Here is a 22,335-nt window from a genome sequence, read left to right as displayed (position 1 = left end):
GGCTGCATCTGACAGATAAGAGGATGTACTCTTTCCTAGATAGGAATCTAGGACCCCTCAGAGCACGTTAGGTGTCTCAAGAAGAGGCACACTTCCTAAGGGTCTTGAACTCTGGGTCAAGTCTTAGCCCCAGAACTCAGTTGCTGAAACAGGTCTCCCTTTGGGATGCCTCTCCTCATGATAGTTCATCTCCCTGAGGTGTGTCCCTATCACCCTGGGTTCCTCCTGCAGAGAGGTTTGGCTCACCCTCTAAATGCTCCCTTTCCTGCCACACTGAGCTATTGGGGGTCGCTATCACCGACTCGTCATTTGGTGGTTGTATTTGTTTTCATTTGCTGCTGCAAAAATTACCACAAACTTAGCGTCTTATAACCACATATTTATTCTCTTAAAGTTCTGGAGGTGAGAAGTCTGAAATCAGGTTTGCTGGGCTTTGTTCTCTCTGGAGGCTCTGGGGGAGGAACCATTTCCTTGCCTTTTCCAGCTTCTAGAGCTGCATCCTAACACCTCTTGGCTTCTGGCCTCTTCCTCCATCTTCCAAGCCAACTGCATAGCATCTTGCTTCTGTTGTCACATTGCCACCTTCTCCTCTATTGCCAGATTTTTCTCTTCCTCCCCCTTATAAGGACACTTACAACTACATTTGTGGCCTGACTAGATAATTGAAGGTAATCACTCCATCTTAAGATCCTTAACTTGATTATCTGCAAAGTCCCTTTTGCCATATAAAGTGACATTCACAGGTTCTGGAGAATAGGCTGTGGACATCTTGGGGGCCATTATTCAGCTACCATAGTGATCTATACCTTGTCTCTGGCCCTGGGAGCATCCATTCTCTCTTCCATCCTGTCTCCTCAGAATAGAATTGTGTACCTTTCTCCATGTCCACACCCTAATCTTCCAGACCACCCCAACTGCCCCTCCCTTCACTTTCTTTAGGCTCTGAGAACATTCCGGGAGAGTGCTCTCCAATGGAACTTTCTGTGATGATGGACAGAAAGTCAATCATCTGTGCTGTCCAACATGGTAACTAGCCACATGGGGCTACTGAGCACTTAAAATGTGACTAGTGTGACTCAGGAACTGAATTTTAAATTTTATTTTATTTTAGTTAAATGTAATGAAAATTTAAATAGCCACTTTGGCCATGGCTAACATATTAAACAGCTCAGATCTAGGCAAATGAAAGCAGAAACTACAGCCAGGCACATTCTTTGCTGCTAGCCTCTTCTCACACCTGTTTTGGATCAGCTCTGCCCGCTAACCTCCTTCTCTCAGTCCCCACAGAATCTGAAGGAGGTTTCCACTGGGGCTCTAGAATGACAGGGTGACTAAGGGTGGGACAAAGAAGGGAATTGTGTCTGTTGACCCCAGAGAGGTACAGGGCCCCAATTCTGCGTTTGCACAGGACTAAGAACACTCAAATGATTTTCAAGGTAGTCTCTGCCTTGTCTTTACTCAATTGGTCTCCCTTTTGAGGACCACAGAGGTGTACCACTAGGGAAGGTGTGCAGGAAAGGGCATGAGACTGGGAGTTGGCACTGGCCAGGGTCCTGCTCTGCTATGCACTTGCTGAGTGGCATGTGGCAAGTTACTGCCCAGGCCTTGACTCTCAGTTTCTGTAAAATGGGAGGGTTGGACCAGATGTTCTAAAGTTTCCTTTTAGCTTTGGTAGACAACAAGTCTATGTCCCATGGATCAGCCTTTATTGTGCATGTAATTCTATTTCAGAGCCGTGTTGCCTCTGACCCATGGAATAGGCAGTTCTGATGGAAGGATTATTAAGTCAAAGTGGCTTAAGTTACTCCTGCAACACTTCCAAACAAAACCAGACTCCATCCTTCTGTCCTCATAACACCACCTCACATTAGCTTGGGCTTTAGAGTGCTGATCCATCTACTAATCTGATCCTCATGACGACCCTGATAATTGCTAGGTCCACTTCAAGTGAAAGGATTGAGGCTCAGAGAGGGAAGGAGAGAATCTTCCAAGTGCCTGGACCCAGGATGGGTACTTTACATATCACCTAATAACAGTCCTTCAAAGTGGTTAATATCATCCCCATTTCACAGGTGTGAACACTGAGGTCTAATAAGGCGAAGTGACTTTCCCAAAGTTATGCTGATAATAAGATGATGAAGTCATTTTTCTCACTCTTCTTTCCCCTTTGCTGTGCTGCTTCCTCTGTTGCTACTTCCCCTCAAGATGTTGAAATGATAACCCTTATTATCAAGCTATCATTTTTGGGAGGATTCTTTCATGACATTCCCCAAGTAGACCTACAAGCCTCAGCAAGTCAGTCCACCCAGTCCCTTCTTCATAAGGGTGTTAAAACCTTTGTTGAAAGTATGCAGTGAGATCATGTATTAAGAGTGTTCAGCCCAGAGCTCATATTAAAGACTCAGCAATTGCTCATTTTTACTGTTTTGAGAAACTACTTTGTCCCTCCCAATAGTACCAGGCAATTCCTTTTACCCCCAAATTAAATTAAAATCACAAAGAAACTGTCTGCATTTTATTTTAAAGTTTTATTATGAAAACACAGGGAATCAACTGTGTTATCCATGTATTTGCAACAGCAAAGAAACTGTGACAGTGGACCTTCCCCATAGGGGACATTTATCCTTTGGCTAAACAATATAAATAATGGAAATAATACCTAATACAATAAAACAGCACATAACAAAGATTAAATTAAGAGAAGGAACAGGAGCTGCGGAGAGGAGTCGTGAGTATGGAGAAGATGCGTCTCACGGAGAAGCATCCAGGCTCAGGTGACCTTCCCTGAGGACTTCCTGTCTCTGAGCCCAGAGCAGCTCAGTTCAGTTCCAGGTCATACACATACTCCTGGACCCAGGTCTCACTGGGGTCGGCACAGACTTGCTTGCCTCTTTTGGTTTGGAATCTGTAGAACAAGGAGTGGACAGATTAGAATCCCATGGAACCTTTGAGGTCATCTGGCTTTATCCCTTGCCTGTGGTAGGCATTTTCCTCTGCCTGACCATGGTCCATGCAGGGCAGCTCTGATGGATGGGATCCTTCCTGGGGCAGCACTGGAACCAGACTCCTTGTAACTTCCACCCACTGGATTTAACTGTGGGCCCCAGGGGTTGCCCAGATTGGGAACCAATGGGCATTGCAATCAATATGAATAGATCTCCCCATTCCCTGTCAGCCTGGCAGCGACTTTTCCACGTCTTTCTAGCATGGTTTAAGAAATCAATCCATATCTCATGTGACTTTTCCGACTTCCCCTGCTCTCCTGTCCTCTGGATAAATTCCTTCCCAGGAACCCCCTTCTCTCTTGGCTCCCACCCAGCTGCCTTCAGCACTTGAAAAGTGAGTTTGTGACTTGTGTCCTCATTGCTCTCAGGGAAGGCTTCAGCCCTGAGAGCTGCCTCCCCACTGCTCAGTCACCCCCTCTCTGAAACAGACCCCCTTTTAAAATCCAGCCCTTACCCTTGCCTTCCAGAATAGCCCAGGGGTTGATACTCACACCACAGCTGGCTGGGAGCAGAGGCTGCTGGTCTCAAAGTAATCTACCACAAAGTTGCGAGGAAGCTTTCTCACGGTGTAAGAAAAGCAGCAGGCGGTGGGAGGGTCTGAGCCCACTGAAAGGAAAGGCCAGGGTGAGATCAACACTGCACTTGGGAGCTGTTTATTTTGGCTTCTAATTTTGCATCTTCATTGAGCATCTCTGTGGAGCTACCAGAACCTCAAATATGGGGTTCCTTGTATCCATTCCCACCTAACCTGAGCAGGAGTCTTATTCTGAATAGTGGATCTTCAGAGAAGGACAAGAAAGAAATCTAGAAGATTGGAACTGGAATCAGTCTCAGAACACATCTCACTCCCTTCATATGACAGATGGGGAAACCGAGGCACAGAGAGGGACAGGGGCTTGCTTGAACAAGTAATTAGAGGCAGAGCCAATTCAACAGTCTGACTTCCAGCCCATCCTTTTCCTCTGCTCGTTGCTAATTCTTAAGAAAATAGGAACTTGAATATTATTGAATATCTACTAGACTCTACATTCGGTAGCAGACTACATGACAATCGTCCTAGCTGTCTTTTATCCCATCCCCAGATCCCACTGTTTGACCAGCCACAACTAGAAGAAAAGGCTTTGCCTACACCTTGACTCTAGAAATAGCCACTGCAAAAGCAGACTTACTTGGTGCTGAGAGCGCTGGAGAGCAGAAGGCAGCTACTAGCACGAGGAGAGACAGGACAGTCACGCAGAGCTTCATGGTATTGGTGAAAGAGAGGTTTTCTCAGAGGTAAGCCTGCAGAACTCAGAAGCTTTAGAACCCAGCTGTGTCCTGTGCTGATACTGAGTTGGGAACCTCTCTTTATAGGGACTCCGAGGCCTGGGACAAACGTGGGGGCACAGGAGAGTGAGTGGAATTTCCATGGTAGAGATGATGTCATGGCTCCTGAAGCTAGCTGAGCGATGAGTTCCTCTGAGCTTCTCTTCCCCAGAGCGATGTCATCATAGAGGAAAGATGAGGGAGGTGCAGGGGAGAAGAAGAGGGAAGTGGTACAACCAAAGGCAGTGACCGAGACTGGGGAGAGAGTTGCAAACCCCAGGGGAAAAGATGAAATGTTCACACCTGCTACAAGTGGCTTATAGACAAGAATTGTGCTGCTCTTGGTGGTTGGCACCCCCAGAAGCTGGAAGGTTCATGTCAGTCTTCCCAGGCTTGCCACGAGCGTGGCTGTAAGAAAAAAGGGGGAGCCAGGACTCCCCCGTACCCTTCTTCTTGTGCCTTCTTCTGCTGAGCTGAGTGCCACTGACTTTTGTGCCCTGTATGTTTCCTTGGGCATGAAGAGTGCAGCATTGGATATGCAGAGGGACCCAGTAGAGTGACTCAGGAACATGTGTAACTTCTTATTGAACAGTTATCAATGCCAGGCACTGGGAAAGCTGTCTTACGCATATTATATCTAATCCTACTATAACCCTGAGCAGGGGTGTGTAATCTCATTTTATAGATAAGGCAATTGAAGATCAGAGAGTGATGCTCTCAATGCCACACAGCTGATGAGTGGCACTGCCAACATTTGAATCAAGATTCATTTGACTCCAAAGTCCATTTTCTTTCCATGCTGTAGTCTCCAGAATAAACTATAGGGTGTGACCACAAAGAATCTGTTGACTGATAGACTGCTAGGAGCAATTCCACAGTCAAAGACTGATTGTATTTGGACTTAATTCAGGAAAGGGATTGGGCTAGTCTGTCCTAGAACAAGGAGGGAATGGAGGAGAAATAAAGAGTTCAGGATATTTTCTTGGACAAATAAAAGAACACTTCAAAGAAACCAGTAAGAATCAAGTTTAGAAGACCCAGATAGAGAATGTTCTTCTAGTATAAGAACAGAATTGAGCTGGGTGCAGTGGCTCACACCTGTATTCCAAACACTTTGGGAGGCCAAGGCAAGTGGGTTGCTTGAGCCCAGAAGTTTGAGACCAGCCTGGGCAACATGGTGAAACCCTGTCTCTACAAAAAAAATATCGAAAAAAATTTAGCTGGGAATGGTGATGCATACCTGTAGTCCCAGTTTCTCAGGAGGCTAAGGTGGGAGGATCACCTCCAGGAAAGTCCAGGTTGCCGTGAGTGGTGATTTGCCACTGCACTCCAGCTTGGATGACAGAACAAGACCCTGTCTCAAAAACAAAGCAAAGCAAAACAAACAAAACAGAATTGTATACCTAGTAATGAGTTTATCTATGTTACAGACAAAATGTGTAATCTAAGGATGTGAGTGTGTCCCAGCCAGTCCATAGGGAATGCCCATGTTCATGTTAAGCCCTGACTGGTTTGACAGCTGCTAGGCACCTGTACAGAAGGTGAAGCTTACAAAGACCCTGAATACAGAAGTGTGTGAAGTTGGGCAAATGAAGGGAATGAGGATAATTGGATCAAGATGTCTATCAGCCTTTAGCTCTACTATTCTCACCCAGATGCTCGTTCCTAACCCCACATTTTTACCTGCTCTTCTCTGAGAGGAAAAAGGAAGAGTAAAAAGAGGGAGCCATGACTTCAAACTATACTACAGGGATACAGTAACCAAAACAGCATGGTACTGGTACAAAAACAGACACATAGACCAATAGAACAAAATAGAGGCTCAGAAAATAATGCTGCATAACTGTAACCATCTGATCTTTGACAAAGTTAACAAAAACAAGCAATGGGAAAAGGACTTCCGATTCCATCAATGGTACTGGGATAACTGACTAGCCATATGCAAAAGATTGAAACTGGACCCCTTCCTTACTTCATATATAAAAATCAATTCAAGATTGATTAAAGACCTAAATATAAAACCTAAAACTATAAAACTATAAAAATAGGGCCAGGTGTGGTGGCTCACGCCTGTAATCCCAGCACTTTGGGAGGCCGAGGCGGATGGATAATGAGGTCAAGAGATCGAGACTATCCTGGTCAACGTGGTGAAACCCCGTCTCTACTAAAAATACAAAAAATTAGCTGGGCACGGTGGCGCGTGCCTGTAATCCCAGGTACTCAGGAGGCTGAGGCAGGAGAATTGCCTGAACCCAGGAGGCGGAGGTTGTGGTGAGCTGAGATCGCGCCATTGCACTCCAGCCTAGGTAACAAGAGGGAAACTCCGTCTAAAAAAAAAAAAAAAAACTATAAAAATATGATAAGATAGCCTAGACAGTACCATTCTGGACATAAGATCTGGCAGAAATTTCATGACGAAGATGCCAAAAGCAAATTGCAACAAAACCAAAAACTCACATATGGGATCTAATTAAACTAAAGAGCTTCTGCACAGCAAAAGATATTATCAGCAGAGTAAAGAGATAACCTACAGAATGAGAGAAAATATTTACAAACTATGCATCTGACAAAGGTCTAATATCCAGAATCTATAGCAAAAAACAAACAACTCCATTAAAAAGTGGGCAATAACATAAACAGACACGTTTCAAAATAAGACGTACATGCGGCCAAGAAACATACAAAAACTGCTCAATATCACCCATCGTTAGAGAAATGCAAATTAAAACCACAGGGAGGTACCATCTCACCCCAGTCAGACTGGCTACTTTTAAAAAGTCAAAAAATAACAGAAGATGCTGATGAGGTTGCGGAGAAAATGAACTCTTATACACTGCTGGTGGTAATGTAAATTAGCTCAGCCATTGTGGGAAGCAGTTTGGCAATTTCTCAAAGAACTTAAAACAGAATTACCATTCAACCCAGTAATCCCGCTATTGGGTATATACCCAAAGGAATATAAATCATTCTACTATAAAGACATGTTCATCACAACACCATTCACAACAGCAAAGACACAGAATCAACCTAAATACCCATCAATGGTAGACTGGATAAAGAAAATATGGTACATATACACCATGGAATACTTCTCAGTCATGAAAAAGAATGAGATCATGCCCTTTACAGCAACATGGATGGAGCTGGAGGCCATTATCCTAAGCAAACTACCACAGGAACAGAAAACCAAATACTGCATGTTCTCACTTATAAGTGTAAGCTAAACATTGAGTACACATGGACACAAAGAAGGGAACAGCAGGCAACGGGACTTACTCAAGGGTGAAGGGTGGGAGGAGGGCTAGGATAAAAAAAATACTCATTGGATACTATGCTTATTACCTGGGTGATGAAATAATCTGTACACCAAACCCCCACAACACACAATTTACCTATATAACAAACCTGCACATGTACTCCCGAACCTAAAATACAGGTCAAGAACAAAAGGGACCTACAGCATCTGGGAGCCATAGGAGGGGTTGGAGCAGCATCCTAGGTACTTCAGGGTCATTAAAGTACAAGGTCATCCTACCTCAGCATTCTCCCTCACTCCCTGACCCCCACACGCAAGCTGCACTTCTCTCCTCTGTTCTTTCTGTCGTCCCCTTTTCTTTGCACAGCTCTTGCTTGAAATGTTCTGATCTCCTCCAAGATCCCCACCCCTGGCTGTAACATTCCATGTTCCCTGATAGCGCATGTGTTAGTACCTCTCCTGGTCTTTACTGGTTGGTGCAGTTTCATCTTCATGCATCAAGGACCTTACTTTAAGGGAAGCAGAATACGTCTCACGTTCTCTGGATCCACACAGACTTCATTACCCATGACGTTTTGATTCAACCCAATGTACTAACCATCTGCTGTTTGTCAGGGCAGACAGCTGAATGAAGCCCCATCCCTGCCTTCGAAGAGTTCAATATCTAGTGATGGCATTGACAGAAATAACTATCCCAAGAGGTGGAATAAGCTAAGTGTCATGTCAGAGGAAGAAACAGTGTCAGAAAGCCTGAGGAATGGAGAAGACTGTCTATCAGCTGTAGATGAGTAGTTCCAAGTTAAGTCTCAATCCCCACTAGAGCAGCTGTCTGAATGAGCAAAGTGTAGAGATTCAGAGGATGCCCGTTCTGGGGCTTCAGGAAAATGAGGCTTAATAAAAATGGGTGATTAGTCACTATTGAGCCATACAATGAGTTTGTCTATGGACTTTTGTTTCCTAGCCTTGATCTGATCTTTGGCTCATGGAGGTAAAATGTTTTGAGGGATCTTCGTGAAGATCCTAACAACGATACTGTGTCTGCACCAGTGGAAGTCCACAATGAGATTGAAAAGGGCTTGTATCATTTTGCTTAGCCATATTCACTACCCCCACCAAGATTTAGGCACTGGTGCCATTTAGAACTCCTGGAAGGCAAATGTGGAAACTGGAAAGTCAAGGGGAGCCAATAAAGAATGATAACAAATGACTCTCAAATACATGACAAAAAAAAAATGCTCATCTTCTCTAGAGAAACTTCCCTGACCTCTTTCCCAAGTAAATTCTGTATCCTTCATTGTACTCCTACAGTCCTCTGAACTACCTCCTTCTTACCACCTGTCACATATTTATCTATTTATGTAAGTTGCCTCCCCAACCAGAAAGTGAGCTCCTTGATGCAGAAACTGTGTTATGCTTATCTCCATGGAGGGGATGTGATGAGTAATATGGACTCAAGATGTGGACCACTATATAGCCAAATGGGTAAAACAAGTATGAATGCACTGGTTGTTCTAACAGTCCACCCGAAAGCTGATTCCTCAGCCCTGAAAGTGTGGTACTTCCCCTTCTCTCCCACCCTCAACCCACACATCCAGTAGTTTTATCAAAATGGATACTATTCTTGGACTCAACTCTTTTTAGCTCAGAATTGCAAGAAGTGACAGCAAGGGTCATCCATGGTTCCAGGGAGCTCCATTCAGAGCATTCAGAGGGCCACCCTTCACCCCTGAGCAGGGAAGCCCTTCTTTCCCCCTTACTTGTGGTCATATACAGGTTTCCCCTCCACAACCTTGACCACCACTATATTCATAACTCCATTCTGGGCATTTTTACGTTTGTATTGTCACATTGTCTTCAACTTCCCAGGCTGCAAGCAGGACCAGCAGCCACAGCAGTAACATGATACTGTAAATGTCCTGCTTTTTTTCATTTTCCTCAGCATATCCACAGCCTGTGATTTTACCTGATCCCAATCTGTTTTGCCACTGCACAGATTTGGAAAGCAAAACCTAGAAAAGTTAAAAGATCCCCATGGTCTTCAACTCCCAGTTCAGAGATGACTAGAGTCCCTCTACAGGTATGACCATCTGAGATTACACAGTCTCTGATTATAACAGATTCTCAGAACAGATTACTGAGGAATCAGAGAAAAGTGCTGAGGAGCAGGGAAGAAAGGCTGTCGATCTGGACAGCCTGGCCTCTCCTAGAGTGTTGGGGAGACTACTGGGTGTTGGGCCAAAGAGGTGACCTCTAGGAGGTGGGAGGCCTAGAGCTAGAGAACTCCTGGAGGGCAAATGTGGAGACTGGGAAGCCAAGGGGAGCTGGAACATAGGGTCATTTTGACAAGATAATAAACCAAGAAGAGGCAAATTCTGTGGTTTTGTCAGTATGACATCCAAGTCACTTTGGGGGAAATGGGAGCAGAAGCTGAATTGTGGATTGAAGAAGCAAGTACATAATTATCCAGAGTGCAGCATTCTTCAGGGTGAAATCCACAGGACAGTGAGCTGGTCGGAGCAGCTTATCAGTGACTGCCACACTCTGACTAGGGAGCTGGCCAGCCCCACTCCTCTTACCGTGGAAATGGACCTTGGTCATCTGCCACAGCCTGCTCTTGGTTGTGAAAGGTAGAGGTCAGGAACTTCAGGGGATGTTCAATTCCTGAGAGAGGGGTAAGGCCTCATCAGTATTCATAAGGTCAAGAAAACTTTCAGTATTCCTTTTTTTTTTTTTTTTTTTTTTTAGAGACAGGGTTTCACCATATTGGTCAGACTGGTCGAGAACTCCTGACCTCAGGTGATCCACCTGCCTCGGCCTCCCCAAAGTGCTGGGATTACAGGCGTGAGCCACTGCGCCTGGCCAACTTTCAGTATTCCTTATGAAGCATCTTCCTTCAAATTGTTTCTGGCCTCTTTCCATGCAGGTCATAGAGGTCAGAGGTGAGGGTATGCACTTTAGATGGTGGTAGTGAAGTATTAAGGTAAGCTTCCAAAAATGTGAGACCCTAATTTTTTTTTTTTTTTAATTTATAGGCCGAGCTATAATCCCAGCACTTTGGGAGGCTGAGGTGGGTGGATCATCTGAGGTCAGGACTTGGAGAACAGCCTGGCCAACCAAGTGAAATTCCATCTCTACTAAAAATACAAAAAATTAGTTTGGCGTGGTGGTGCACACCTGTAGTTCCAGCTACTTGAGTGGTTGAGGCATGAGAATCTCTTGATCCTGGGAGAGAGACGTTGCAGTGAGCCAAGATCGCACCATTGCACTTCAGCCTGGGCGACAGAGTGAGACTCTGTCTCAAAAAAATAAAAATTATATTAGTTTGTTTTTCTTTTACAGAAAATATACATGGTCATTGTACAAAATTGAGAAAATATAGGGAAGCATAAATGAGAAAATTAAAATTGCCCTATCATTCTGTACCTAGATTTACATTTTACTATTGGTACTTCATATTCTTTCATATACTAATATGTCTTACTATTGTCACTTAATTTTCTTCTGTGTTGTTACAAACTTAAATATTACTCAAAGATGGCATAAATATATGCATGATATTTTATTGCATAGATACACCAAAAATTGTATTTAATCATTCTGCTAGTCACATTAGTCCATTTAAGTTGCTCTTACTTTTCTCTATTATAGATTGAACTGAGATTAGCCAGGCAAAAACAGGGACAGGGGTATACGGGCAAAGAACAAGAGAACTGCACTTATTTTTGATGTAAAATGGATGTATTAAAGTATTTCAATAATAATAAAATGGTAATAGTAATCACAGTAGATAGCACTTAACATAGCACTTACTATGATCCAGTAATGTTCTATGCCTTTCATAGATATTAATGCATTTAATCCTCACAGTGGCCCTCTGGGGTAGATGCTGTAATTATCGCCTTTTACACTCGAGGAAACTGAAGCACAGAGAGATACGTAACCTATAGAAAAACACACAGCTGACACACAACAGATTTGAAAGTGAAGCCAAGATGTCTGGCTCTAGAACATGAATCAATCAGAAAAGGGAAGTGTGCTGTATTAGCGTAACAGCCAAAGTTTCTGTTATTCTGATGTAAAATGTCTTTTCTGTTTTGCATTTTGCATGTCTTTGAACACCAAGATCCATGGATTTCTCTCTTTTTCTTAGAAAATTTGGGGAATTACAGGCCACAGCTTGGAGGCTCACGCCTATAATCCCAGCACTTTGGGAGGCCGAGGCGGGCAATTGCTTGAGGTCAGGAGTTTGAGACCAGTCTGGCCAACATGGTGAAACCCTGTCTCTACAAAAAATACAAAAATTAGCCAGGCATGGTGGGCGCCTGTAATCCCAACTACTCAGGAGGCTGAGGTAGTAGAATCACTTGAACCTAGCGGGAGAGGAAGGAGGGGTGGAGGTTGTAGTGAGCTGAGATTGCGCCACTGCACTCCAGCCTGGGCAACAGAGTGAAACTCCATCTAAAAAAAAAAAGAAAGATGAAAAGAAAAGAAAATTTGGGGAATTATGTAGTGTTTTCCCCTAACTGTTCTAAATATTAATCTTGGCAACTGTCATGGGATGTACCCACATTCATAGTATTTCACTCTGCCCTGTGGTTTACAAGAAGGGAAAATTGTGCTTTATCAAGTCAACGCCTCCTTCATTAAAAGCAGAAAAGAGAGCTGCACATTTAAGGAACCACAGGTAGCGCAAAGAGGCTGAGTATTGGTTTTCAGGAAGTCTGAACATGGAAAGCCATGAGGCCAAAGAGGTAGACAGGGGTCAGGTTACAGAGAAGCTTCCGTTTCATGCCAGAAATTATGCAGAATGCTTGCAAGATTTTAAAAGGAGAGAAAGAGAGACTGATTTGAGCTTTGGCAAAATTATATTGGATGCTGCATGGTGGGATAGATTAAAAAGAGACAAAACTAGGCCAGGCATGGTGGCTCACACCTGTAATCCCAGCACTTGGGAGGCTGAAGCAGGCAGATCACTTGAGGTCAGGAGTTCGAGACCAGCCTGGTCAACATGGTAAAACCTGGTTTCCACGAAAAATACAAAAAAATTAGCCGGGCATGGTGGCACATGCCTGTAATCCCAGCTACTTGGGAGGCTGTGACACAATAATTACTTGAGCCTGGGAAGTGGAGGTTGCAGTGAGCCACGATCAAGCCACTGCACTCCAGCCTGAGCCACAGAGTGATACTTTGTCTCGAAATAAGTAAGTAAATAAATACATACATGACAAAACTAGAAGAAAAAACAGTTGCTAGGACCCTCTTCTAGTTGTCGTGGTGAGAAACCATAAGAACCTGACCTAAGACAGAGGCACTGGGAATGGTGACAGGCAGATGCATGTAAAATGGAATGTAGACTAGAGTTGGTGATTGAATAGGTATAGGAGATGACAGAGAAAGAGGAGACAAGGGTGACTCTCAGCTTTCCAGCTTGGAAGATTGATAGGAAGAGGCACTTTTTATTGGGTAGAGAATATGGAAGGAGGGGCAAGGGATGGGGGAGGGAGCTGTTCCAGTACCAAGACATATGCCCTGACCTACTGCACACATGCAAGAAATGGCCAGAGAAAATGACAAGGACTAGGGCAGGAAACAAGGGGTCGGCTGCAGAAAGAAGGGGCTGTGTCAATGAGACATTGTCTGTCTAAGATGCTAGACAGGAGACTCCAGGGTGCTGCTTCTGCCGGCATGAAAGGTGGGGCCCACACCGCTGCAACCTGACCACGAAGACCACATATGAGAAAAGGAGGCCAAAGCTGGGCCAAACAAGGTGTCACCATCAGTGAACCCATCCCTGGGGCACCTGCTGCCGAAGAAGAAAGCAGAGGGTGACACCCGGGAAATTGGAGCCTCAGGACCAGAATCTGGAAGGAAAGCAATGCCCAGCCTCAAAGCATGGGCAGCAGCACACAGTGGGTGGAGCAGTGCAAGGCAAAGACACCGCAGAGGACAAACTGCTCAGCCAGGATTTCCTGCACTCGGAACTGGGATGCTCTGCTGGACTGAGGTGGGGCCTCACAGATGCTGAAATGAGCCAGAACGCTGGGACACAAATCAACTCCCTCCATGCTGAAAGATCCACAGTGTTGACTGCTGGCTAATTTCTGTCACCACCACCTAAGGAATCTTGGGTGCTCGGTTTCCCAAAGATCAAGACTGTGACACCATAGCCTTTCTCTCTCTTTCTTTCTTTCCTTCTCTTTCTTTCTTTCTTCTTTCTTTCTCTTTCTTTTTAAAGCAAATCATAACCTTTTAGATTCTTCTTTATATGAGTTTAATTTACATTTCTCTTCCAAATTGCATCTTTATCAGCACCCTCAATTCTCTGTCTCTCTCTCTTTTTTTTTTTTTTGAGATGGACTCTCGCTCTGTTGCCCAGGCTGGAGTGCAGTGGTGCAATCTCCACTCACTGCAACCTCCCGGGTTCAGGCAATTCTCCTGCCTCAGCCTCCCGAGTAGCTGGGACTACAGGCATGTGCCACCACACTCAGCTGATTTTTTGTATATTGATATTCTCTCACTCTCTCTCTCTCTCTCTCTCTCTCTTTGTGTGTGTGTGTGTGTTTGTGTGTGTGTTTCCTTTTAAGTTCAGGGATACATGTGCAGGTTTGTTACATAGGTAAACTCGTGTCATGGGGGTTTGGTGTACAAATTATTTCGTCACCCAGGTATTAAGCCTAGTACCCATTAGTTATTTTTCCTCATCCTCTCCCTCCTCCCTCTCACCATGGCCTTTTTTATCCTACCTTTCCCATTAGTATTTCAACTCCATAGTGAGAGTTCAGGCATAACACATATTGTTAGTCAAATCAGTGATTTATTTAGTCATCAAATATATATTATTATGCTTCACTATATATCAGGCATTGTGGTTATCACTGGAGATACATTGGTAAATAACACAGACAGTAGAATATAAAACTGACCAATTCCATCTGTATGACCCTGGGCATGTCATTTCAACTGGGAACATGAATTTGCCACCTGGAAAGTGTCTAAGACCCTCCCAACTCAACCATCCTATGCCTCCCTTACATTATTCATTCAACATATATAAATTAAGTACATGCTATGCTTGCGACTATATTTCAATCCAAGCAAAAATACATAGCAAAGGGCTATTTCCTAGTTTGGGGATTGATAGGGAAAGTCTTACAAATATATAAACACTGAGATAAAATTATATATTCAATAAATCATCTTTATTAAAAAGAACACAATGATAAGAAATAGAGGCTAGGTCAGGAGGTTCATCATGTTATAATCATCATGTGCTAGGATTTGGTTTAAATTAACCAACAAGACATGGTCTAAAGTTGGTCTAAAATCTGAGAAAACACTCTTAAAAAATCTGCCATTATAGGATTGTTGTGAGAATCAAATATAATAAGTTGTGGTACAAAATGTGTAGCATGTGGTACCTAGAGCCAGACTTCCTGGGTGTGGATCCCTGCTCTGCTAGTCATCAGCTTTACGGCCACAGGAAAATTGCTTAACTGTTTTCTCAGCTGAACAGGTTTCTTCACCTGTTCAGCTGAGAAAGTATCATGGTAACTAAATCATAGGGTTGTTTTGACTATTAAGAGTTCAAACATGTAAATCCCTATTATAGAAATTTGCACATGGTGATCACTCAATAAATATTACTTATTGTGAACTAAAATTTGTGTAGTTACTAATCTATCATTAGCATGAAATAAAAGTTTGTTTTCAAACTCCCACATTGCTTTCATTAAACTATAAACTTCCTGAGAAAATAAATTAAAATAAAATCAACAGGACATGGTTTAGATTTTTGAAGATCAAATTACGTCAGTAACTAATTATAACACACTGGGTTGTAATCACAGAGGTAGAGGAGACTCTTATCAGAAAACTGACTGATTCAGCAGTTTCCATTTCCTTTTCTCACTCTCCTCAACTCATAGAAGCCAGCTCTCAGAAACGGAATCACGAGTTATGGTGGGGGTTCCCCTAAGAAGTGAGTAAGGGAACGCAATTTGGGATATCAACCCAGAGCTTGGAGGCAGAGGGTGGGGTAAGAAGGGGGCATTGCCTGTGATGTAGGTTTCTAATGAAACAAGTGGCAAAGTTGCCTTTATTTGGAATTGGTAGCAATATGGGAAGATACGTGGATGCCAAAACTCCAGTGAAACCTATCATGGCCCCTGATCTTGCCTCTGCTTCTCCTCCCTCAAGACTAGCATTAGCACTCATTGGGGTAGGATGGAAACAGAGCTCATCTCTGTTAAAAGACCTAAACTCTATAGACACTTAGGAAGGACAGAATTCCAAAGGCGTGGTCCCACTTGGCTTCTGTCCTCCATTGTTCTCCGGTATCAAACGTATCAACTCTAACCCCTTTGGGGGAATTCAAGGCCTGTCCTAGTTTGGTCCCAATTTAGCTTTATCGTCCATATTCACCCCCACCGCTCTGCAGCTCCACTGAAGCACCCCCTCTTTCCTCCAAGCCCATAATGTCACACATAGCACTCTGCATCAGCTAGCCCTCCACTGCCCACCCCTGTATAGATGCCTAAATCCAGGGTAATTATCCAGACACAACTAAAGTTCCATCCCTTCCATGAAGCCTTCTCCGCCCTCTGGTGGAAGGTCACTTCATCCCCTCGTGGGATTCTGAGCTTTCATTTCTTTTTCTACTACGAGTCTTAGCATACTATGCTAAGTGCTACAATTTCCTGTCCACATACTACTCTACCTGCCCCTGTGAGACCAGGGGCAGCTCAGAAACAAAGGCCATTCAAACCAACTAAATCTATTTCTCATTATAAAGTGAGGTATGCTGATTGATTAAGAAAGAATAAAATTATAAAGTATGGAAAAGAAAAAAAAAGCATATAATCTGGCTGAGAAGGTAGAGACCTTTCCACACCACTGAAATTACGTATTGAAAAGAATAAGGAAAAACCTGCTTCAGTTTGGCATGATTTATGTAAATATAGTATAAGATCCTTAAAATGGTTCAAAGACTTGGGAAAACAAGACTTCATTTTGGCAAAGGCCATTGAACAGAAACTTTAGCATATTTATCAATAATTTCTTTTAGATTAAACAACTGACAACAACCTACTTTTCAGCCAGTGATGTTGTAAATATTTTAAAACAAAATTAGTTCACAAATTTGTGGGCTGACCAAGAAGGTAATACAGTCTCACTAAATAAAATGAGAAAAATTCAGAAAAAGAAAAAACATAAGAAAATTAATCACCCATGGATCTATCACACAAATATAAGCACTATTCATTCTTTAAGCCATGTATTTCCAAGCCTTTTTATTTTTTCCATGTCTAGGGTTGGCATGGAAAAAAATATATGTATATATTTGTACAATTCTTCAAATTTTGTAGAATTTGTATAATGTTGTATCTTGCTTTTTTTTTAACCACTAATGTTATAACATATTTGTGCCACTACATTCATTTTAGGGACTTAATAATACATCATCTAGTGGATATATCATAATTTGATCATTCCCTGATACAGAAAAGTTTAGCTTTGCTTATTTTAGAGTTAAAAATGATGCTAGATCAGGTATCTTTATGTTCGAAGGTGGCGCCATATTTGGGTTGTTTCCACGGAACTCCTTACTAGAAATATTTTTTCTTGGTTAATAGCTATAAATATTTCTAGGCACTTGACATATTGACAACCACTTCTAAAGTATTTTTATGATCCACAACTAGTGTTTAACCCAGTGCCCTAGTCATTCTGTGACTAATAAGTAGACAAATGACTGAAACGTGACTTCATGCTTTCAATTCCTCCAACTTTCATTCAGTTCCTTGCCTCTGGGAGGAGGGAGGGTTGCGAAGCCCTCCACAGCATCAGCCCATAGACCTTATCCCTGTGGTTAGAGCAGCTGAGAAAGCAGAATTGCAGCTCTGTGGGAAGGAATGGGGCTGGAGAGTTCATGCATAGACCAGTTCTTATGAGAAGGGACCAGCTAAAAATAGGCTTGACATGCATTCCTCTTCACACTCACAGGAGAAACCATTTCCTCATGAAGCTGGAACCAGTCATGAGTTGAGAGCTGAGAGTTAAGAGAATAGCTCAGAGATGCTATTCTTGGATATCCTGAGCCCCTGTGGTCACTACAGACCCTGAATTATGCAACACTCAGCATGACAGCATCACCATGCTGAAAAATTTCCCTCCTCACCCCCAGATTCTATTTCTCCATCCACCAGGGTTGCCTATAAAGAGAAGAAGAGATGGCTTCAGACTTCAGAAGGACGCAGGCAGCAGAGAGTGGCCAGTCCCTTCTTGGTTCTGCAGACACTCAAGCCCACATTCCATCACCTGCTCAGAATCATGAAGGTTTCTGCTGCTGCCTTTGCCGTTCTCCTCTGCGCTATGGCTCTCTGCAGCCAGGTCTTCTCTGCACCACGTGAGTCCATGTTGTCATTGCAGCTATCACCACTCTCTGGCCATGGTTAGACCACATCAGTCTTTTCTTGTGGCCTGAGAGACCCCAAGAGAAAAGAGAGAACTTGTTAAAGGGCTGCAAAACATCTTGGTATTTCTTTTCAAGACTTTATTTTTCATCTCTATAAGGGGTCTTAGCCATCCTAGTCTCCAGATATGAGAATCTAGGCAGAGGCAGGAGAATTACAGTCCTTTGTACAGATAGAAAAGCAGGGATCGAAACAAATCAGTTTGCAAGAGGCAGAATCCAGGGCTGGTTACTTCCCAGTGAGGTCTGTTATTCACCCTCCAGCTCTTCTTAGATCTCCCAGGAGCTCTGTACCTTGAATGTCTTATGAGAGATGTCCAAGGCTTCTCCTGGGCTGGGGTATGACTTCTTGAACCAGACAAAATTCTCTGAAGAGAGCTAAGAGAACAGTCCATTCAGGTATCTGGATCACACAGAGAAACAGAGAACCCACTATGAAGAGTCCAGGGAAAGAAGCATGCAGACAGAAACAAAGACAGAGACATTTCTTGGCAAAAATGCCCAAATGCCTTCCAGTCACTTAGTCTGAGCAAGCCTACCTTCCTCACCCGCCTGGGGATCAGAAGCTACCTGGCCTTTTCTTGTGAGCTGTGCCTTGGACCCATTCACTTCCTTTCTCCACAGCTGGTGCTGACATGCCGACTGCCTGCTGCTTCAGCTACATCTCCCGGAAGATTCCACAGAATTTCATAGCTGACTACTTTGAGACCAGCAGCCAGTGCTCCAAGCCCAGTGTCATGTAAGTGCCAGTCTTCCTGCTCACATCTAGGGAGGCAGGGAGGGTCTGGGTGAGGCAGAGATGGGCCAGAAGGCCATTCCAGAAAGGGCCAGCCTTCCAGAGCCAATCAGGGATACAGGACCCAGGGCTCCAAGGTGTGACTTGACTTGGGGCTGGAGTGGGGTGGGTGTTACAGAGTCAAGAATGGCTTCCCCAGCTCAGAGGAAAGGGACAGGAAGAAGGAGGCAGCAGGACCCTCTGAGGCTGCCTCTCTGAGTCACTGAGAGCAGCTCTCTAGATGGAGATAGGCAGGGGTTCCCGGCGAGAGCAAGCAGACCCTGAGCTGCCCAGGACAGAGAGAGGGATGAAGGGCCCATAGTGGGCCCAGGATTCCCCTGCTGAATTCCGCCCTTCTTCACAGTTTCCTAACCAAGAGAGGCCGGCAGGTCTGTGCTGACCCCGGCCAGGAGTGGGTCCAGAAATACGTCAGCGACCTGGAGCTGAATGCCTGAGGGGCCCAGAAGCTTCGAGGCCCAGCGACCTCGGCGGGCCCAGTGGGAAACAGGAACCTGAGCCTTGGGAACATTCCTGTGGCCTCTACAGCTACCTCTCCTATGGACTGGTTGTTGCCAAACAGCCACACTATGGGACTCTTCTTAACTTAAACTTTAATTTATTTATACTATTTAGTTTTATAATTTATTTTCAATTTCACAGCATGTTTGTGATTGTTCTGAGAGTTCCCCTTGTCCCTTCCCTCTTCCCTCACACTGTGTTTGGTGACAACCAAGTGGCTGTCATCGGCCTGCTGTAGGCAGTCATGGTACCAAAGCCACCAGACTGACAAATGTGAACCAGATGCTTTTGTTATTATATTTGAAATAATAAAGATGCTTTTTTAAAAGGTAAACCAGTATTGAGTTTGGTTTTGTTTTTCTGGCAAGTCAAAACCACCGGTTAAGAGGAATCACAGGCAAAGATTAGGAAGATGTGCAACGGAGGGAAATTGGGAGAGTTGGGGAGTAGGCACGGAGTCATCCACTTTACAATGGGGGCACAGTGCTGGAACATTGAAACTATGAATATGTTATGAGTCAAATCATAATATGCATGCTCTAGGAGAATTCCTCTGCTTTAGGAGAATTTATTACTTGAATGGACACCATTAAGCAGAGTATTCTGAAGTGCCTGTTCATGATGAACCAAGCTTTTAATAGCAATTACCTACATTTTTGAGGCTTACTTCTACTGAGTGCTTTTTATGCATTGTTCATTTATTTTTACCAATGCAATAGTACAGCTTAGGTACTGTTAATATCTCCACTTGACAGAAAAGTATCCCAGGGCTCAGAAAGGTTAGGCAACTTGGCTGAGGTTACACAGCATGTAAATGGTACAACTGAGTTCCAAAACTGGGCTTTTATTGAACTACAGACCATGCTCTTAGCGACTGACCAAGTTATCTCCAAAAAGATGATCCACCCATATTCAAATCTTACCCTGTTCTTTAATGGATGATATTTCATGCATTGCAACCACTTTCTGGTCAGGATTCTGAGTTGACATAGAGTGTTTGAGCAGTGATCGTTTAAGCCACTTATGTCAGAATCTTTAGGTATAGACCTGGGGACTGACATTTTTATCAAGCTTATGAAGTGTTCCATAGCATGCTAATGACTGAGAACCATTGTCAACAGAATTCACCACTATTTCCTAAATGTGGTAACTATCTGCATATGGCAGCAGGTATAGTATACATTATTTCTCTAGAATCTGCACTCTACAAAATAAATAGCTAATGTTTAAAAAGGAAAAGACAACCAGCTTCTGTGTGGAGCAGAATTCTGTTTATAAGTTTACTGTGAAAGGTATGTTATTTAACACATGGATTGCTTGCATTGTGAGTACAAGAAATGCAACTAAACTAGGGTCCTCTTTGCAGAAGGAGGAGAAATTCAAAATATTTGTGTGAAAACCAAATGTGTTTTTATGAGCTATGCTTATTTCATTTTGTTTAAAATAATCTAATTCTTGTGTCCAAACACGTTTAGAATAGTAGTGTTCAAACTCTTTAAAGTGAAACTAAACACTACTACTTAGCAAATATTAAAATGCACATACTATGTGACCTACCTCCCATTTGACCTGGTCCCATTTCCAGGAATCTGTTTTACAGAAATGCTGCCAAAAGATAAGAATATGTAGACATGAGGATATTCTTTGCAGTGTGGTTGGTAAAGAGCAGGCAAATGCAAACAGTCATCAGTAAGGGATTAATTAGTAGAGGATTAAGATGTCCATCAATGGAATATTCTGCAGTCAGTAAAAAAAAAATAACACATATCTATATCTATGGAAAGTGTCCATAATATTACATGCAAAAGGTATATCTATTTACATTCAGTATATTCATATATACTCTCTATATATGCTACAGAACTATCTGTAAAGGATATTATTTTGTTTTTATTTTTAAAAGCCATATACACATATATATTTACATAGGCAAATTCTGGAAAGATACACATCAAATAGTTGTCATTTCTTTGAGGAAATGAGTTGGTTTTTTTTTTTAATGAAGGTTTTTTCTTTTTATATTCTGCACTTTTAAAACTTTGAGTTATGGACTGAACGCGGTGGCTCATGCCTGTAATCCCAGCACTTTGGGAGGCTGAGGTGGGCGGATCAAGAGGTCAAGAGATTGAGACCATCCTGGCCAACATGGTGAAAACCCGTCTCTACTAAAAATATAAAAATTAGCTAGGCATGGTAGCATGCACCTGTAATCCCAGCTACTCGGGAGGCTGAGGCAGGAGAATTGCTTGAACCCAGGAGGTAGAGGTTGCAGTGAACTGAGATCGCACCACTGCACTCCAGCTTGGCGCCTGGTGACAGAGGGAGACTCTGTCTCAAAAAAAAAAAAAAACTTCGAGTTATTTTCCGATTAGCTTACATAGTTTACCTCTCTGGTCTCATCTTACCTTATTTTTTGATGGGTGATATTCTACCCATCACAACCACCTTCTGGTAGGGATTCTGCGCTGATGCAGAGAAGGTAGAGCTCAGCCTGGCTTACAGAGTTTTGATGCCATGATGGCTTTCATATAATGAGGGTACAGCAGCAAACACATCCTTTGGAGAAGGTTCTCTTTCTCTCTCTTTCTCTCTCTCTCTCTCTCTCTCTCTCTCTCTCTCTCACACACACACACACACACACACACACACGAGCAGCCTTTGTCCCCATAAATGCAGTGAAGGTGTCATCATTCATTTTTTATTGACTTTCAGGAAAAAATATAGGGGCACACAAAATTTGCCTGCACTGAATTGTTTCTCAAGATCCAGAAACCCAAAGCTAAATGAAGTTTAATCATGCCCAACACTCCCTAAATACAAGTGTTATACAAGCAGAGCAAGTGGAACAAAGATCCCTGTTAGGGAATGGGAGAATGGGAATTCCATTTTTAAGCAGTTCAGCCTGTCTGGCAGTCCCTAGCTCTTCTCCTTGGAGGAATGTCCTCCACGGACAATCTGAGATGTGCAATGTGGAGGAGCTGCTTTCTGCAGACTGCTGACTTCC

The 22,335-nt window shown here is 43.3% G+C and overlaps 2 protein-coding genes across 4 annotated transcripts in view; one reads left to right on the top strand and one right to left on the bottom strand.

The window, feature by feature from the left end:
* The window catches only part of LOC105712514 (uncharacterized), a 182,124-nt gene extending 162,459 nt beyond the window's left edge, over positions 1-19,665 (top strand). The window contains exons 9-11 of the mRNA XM_012445584.2: positions 17,772-17,971; positions 18,662-18,776; positions 19,177-19,665. Coding sequence (XP_012301007.2) covers positions 17,772-17,971; positions 18,662-18,776; positions 19,177-19,267 — 406 coding nt within the window. The 3' untranslated portion in view covers positions 19,268-19,665. The remainder of the gene's footprint in view (positions 1-17,771; positions 17,972-18,661; positions 18,777-19,176) is intronic.
* LOC105712502 (C-C motif chemokine 4-like) lies at positions 2,483-4,599 on the bottom strand. Of its 3 annotated transcripts, none has more exons than XM_012445562.2 (3): positions 4,175-4,593; positions 3,497-3,611; positions 2,483-2,905 (listed from the first exon to the last, which is right to left on the bottom strand). In XM_012445562.2, exons 1-3 carry the CDS (start codon positions 4,248-4,250, stop codon positions 2,818-2,820), a joined length of 279 nt encoding a protein of 92 aa, XP_012300985.1. In that variant the 5' UTR covers positions 4,251-4,593; the 3' UTR covers positions 2,483-2,817. The 3 variants fall into 3 exon arrangements, with proteins under 3 accessions (XP_012300985.1, XP_012300986.2, XP_064234118.1); XM_012445563.3 differs by lacking the exon at positions 2,483-2,905 and adding an exon at positions 2,914-3,084 and having other exon boundaries at positions 4,175-4,599; XM_064378048.1 differs by lacking the exon at positions 2,483-2,905 and adding an exon at positions 2,914-3,074 and having other exon boundaries at positions 4,175-4,599.
* Positions 19,666-22,335: the final 2,670 nt, after the last annotated feature.

Source organism: Aotus nancymaae, unplaced genomic scaffold, assembly GCF_030222135.1.
Source record: "Aotus nancymaae isolate 86718 unplaced genomic scaffold, 86718_ANA_hifiasm-v0.15.2.pri h1tg000018l, whole genome shotgun sequence".
NCBI classification, from domain to species: domain Eukaryota; kingdom Metazoa; phylum Chordata; class Mammalia; order Primates; family Aotidae; genus Aotus; species Aotus nancymaae.
This window is presented reverse-complemented; position numbering and strand designations above follow the sequence as displayed.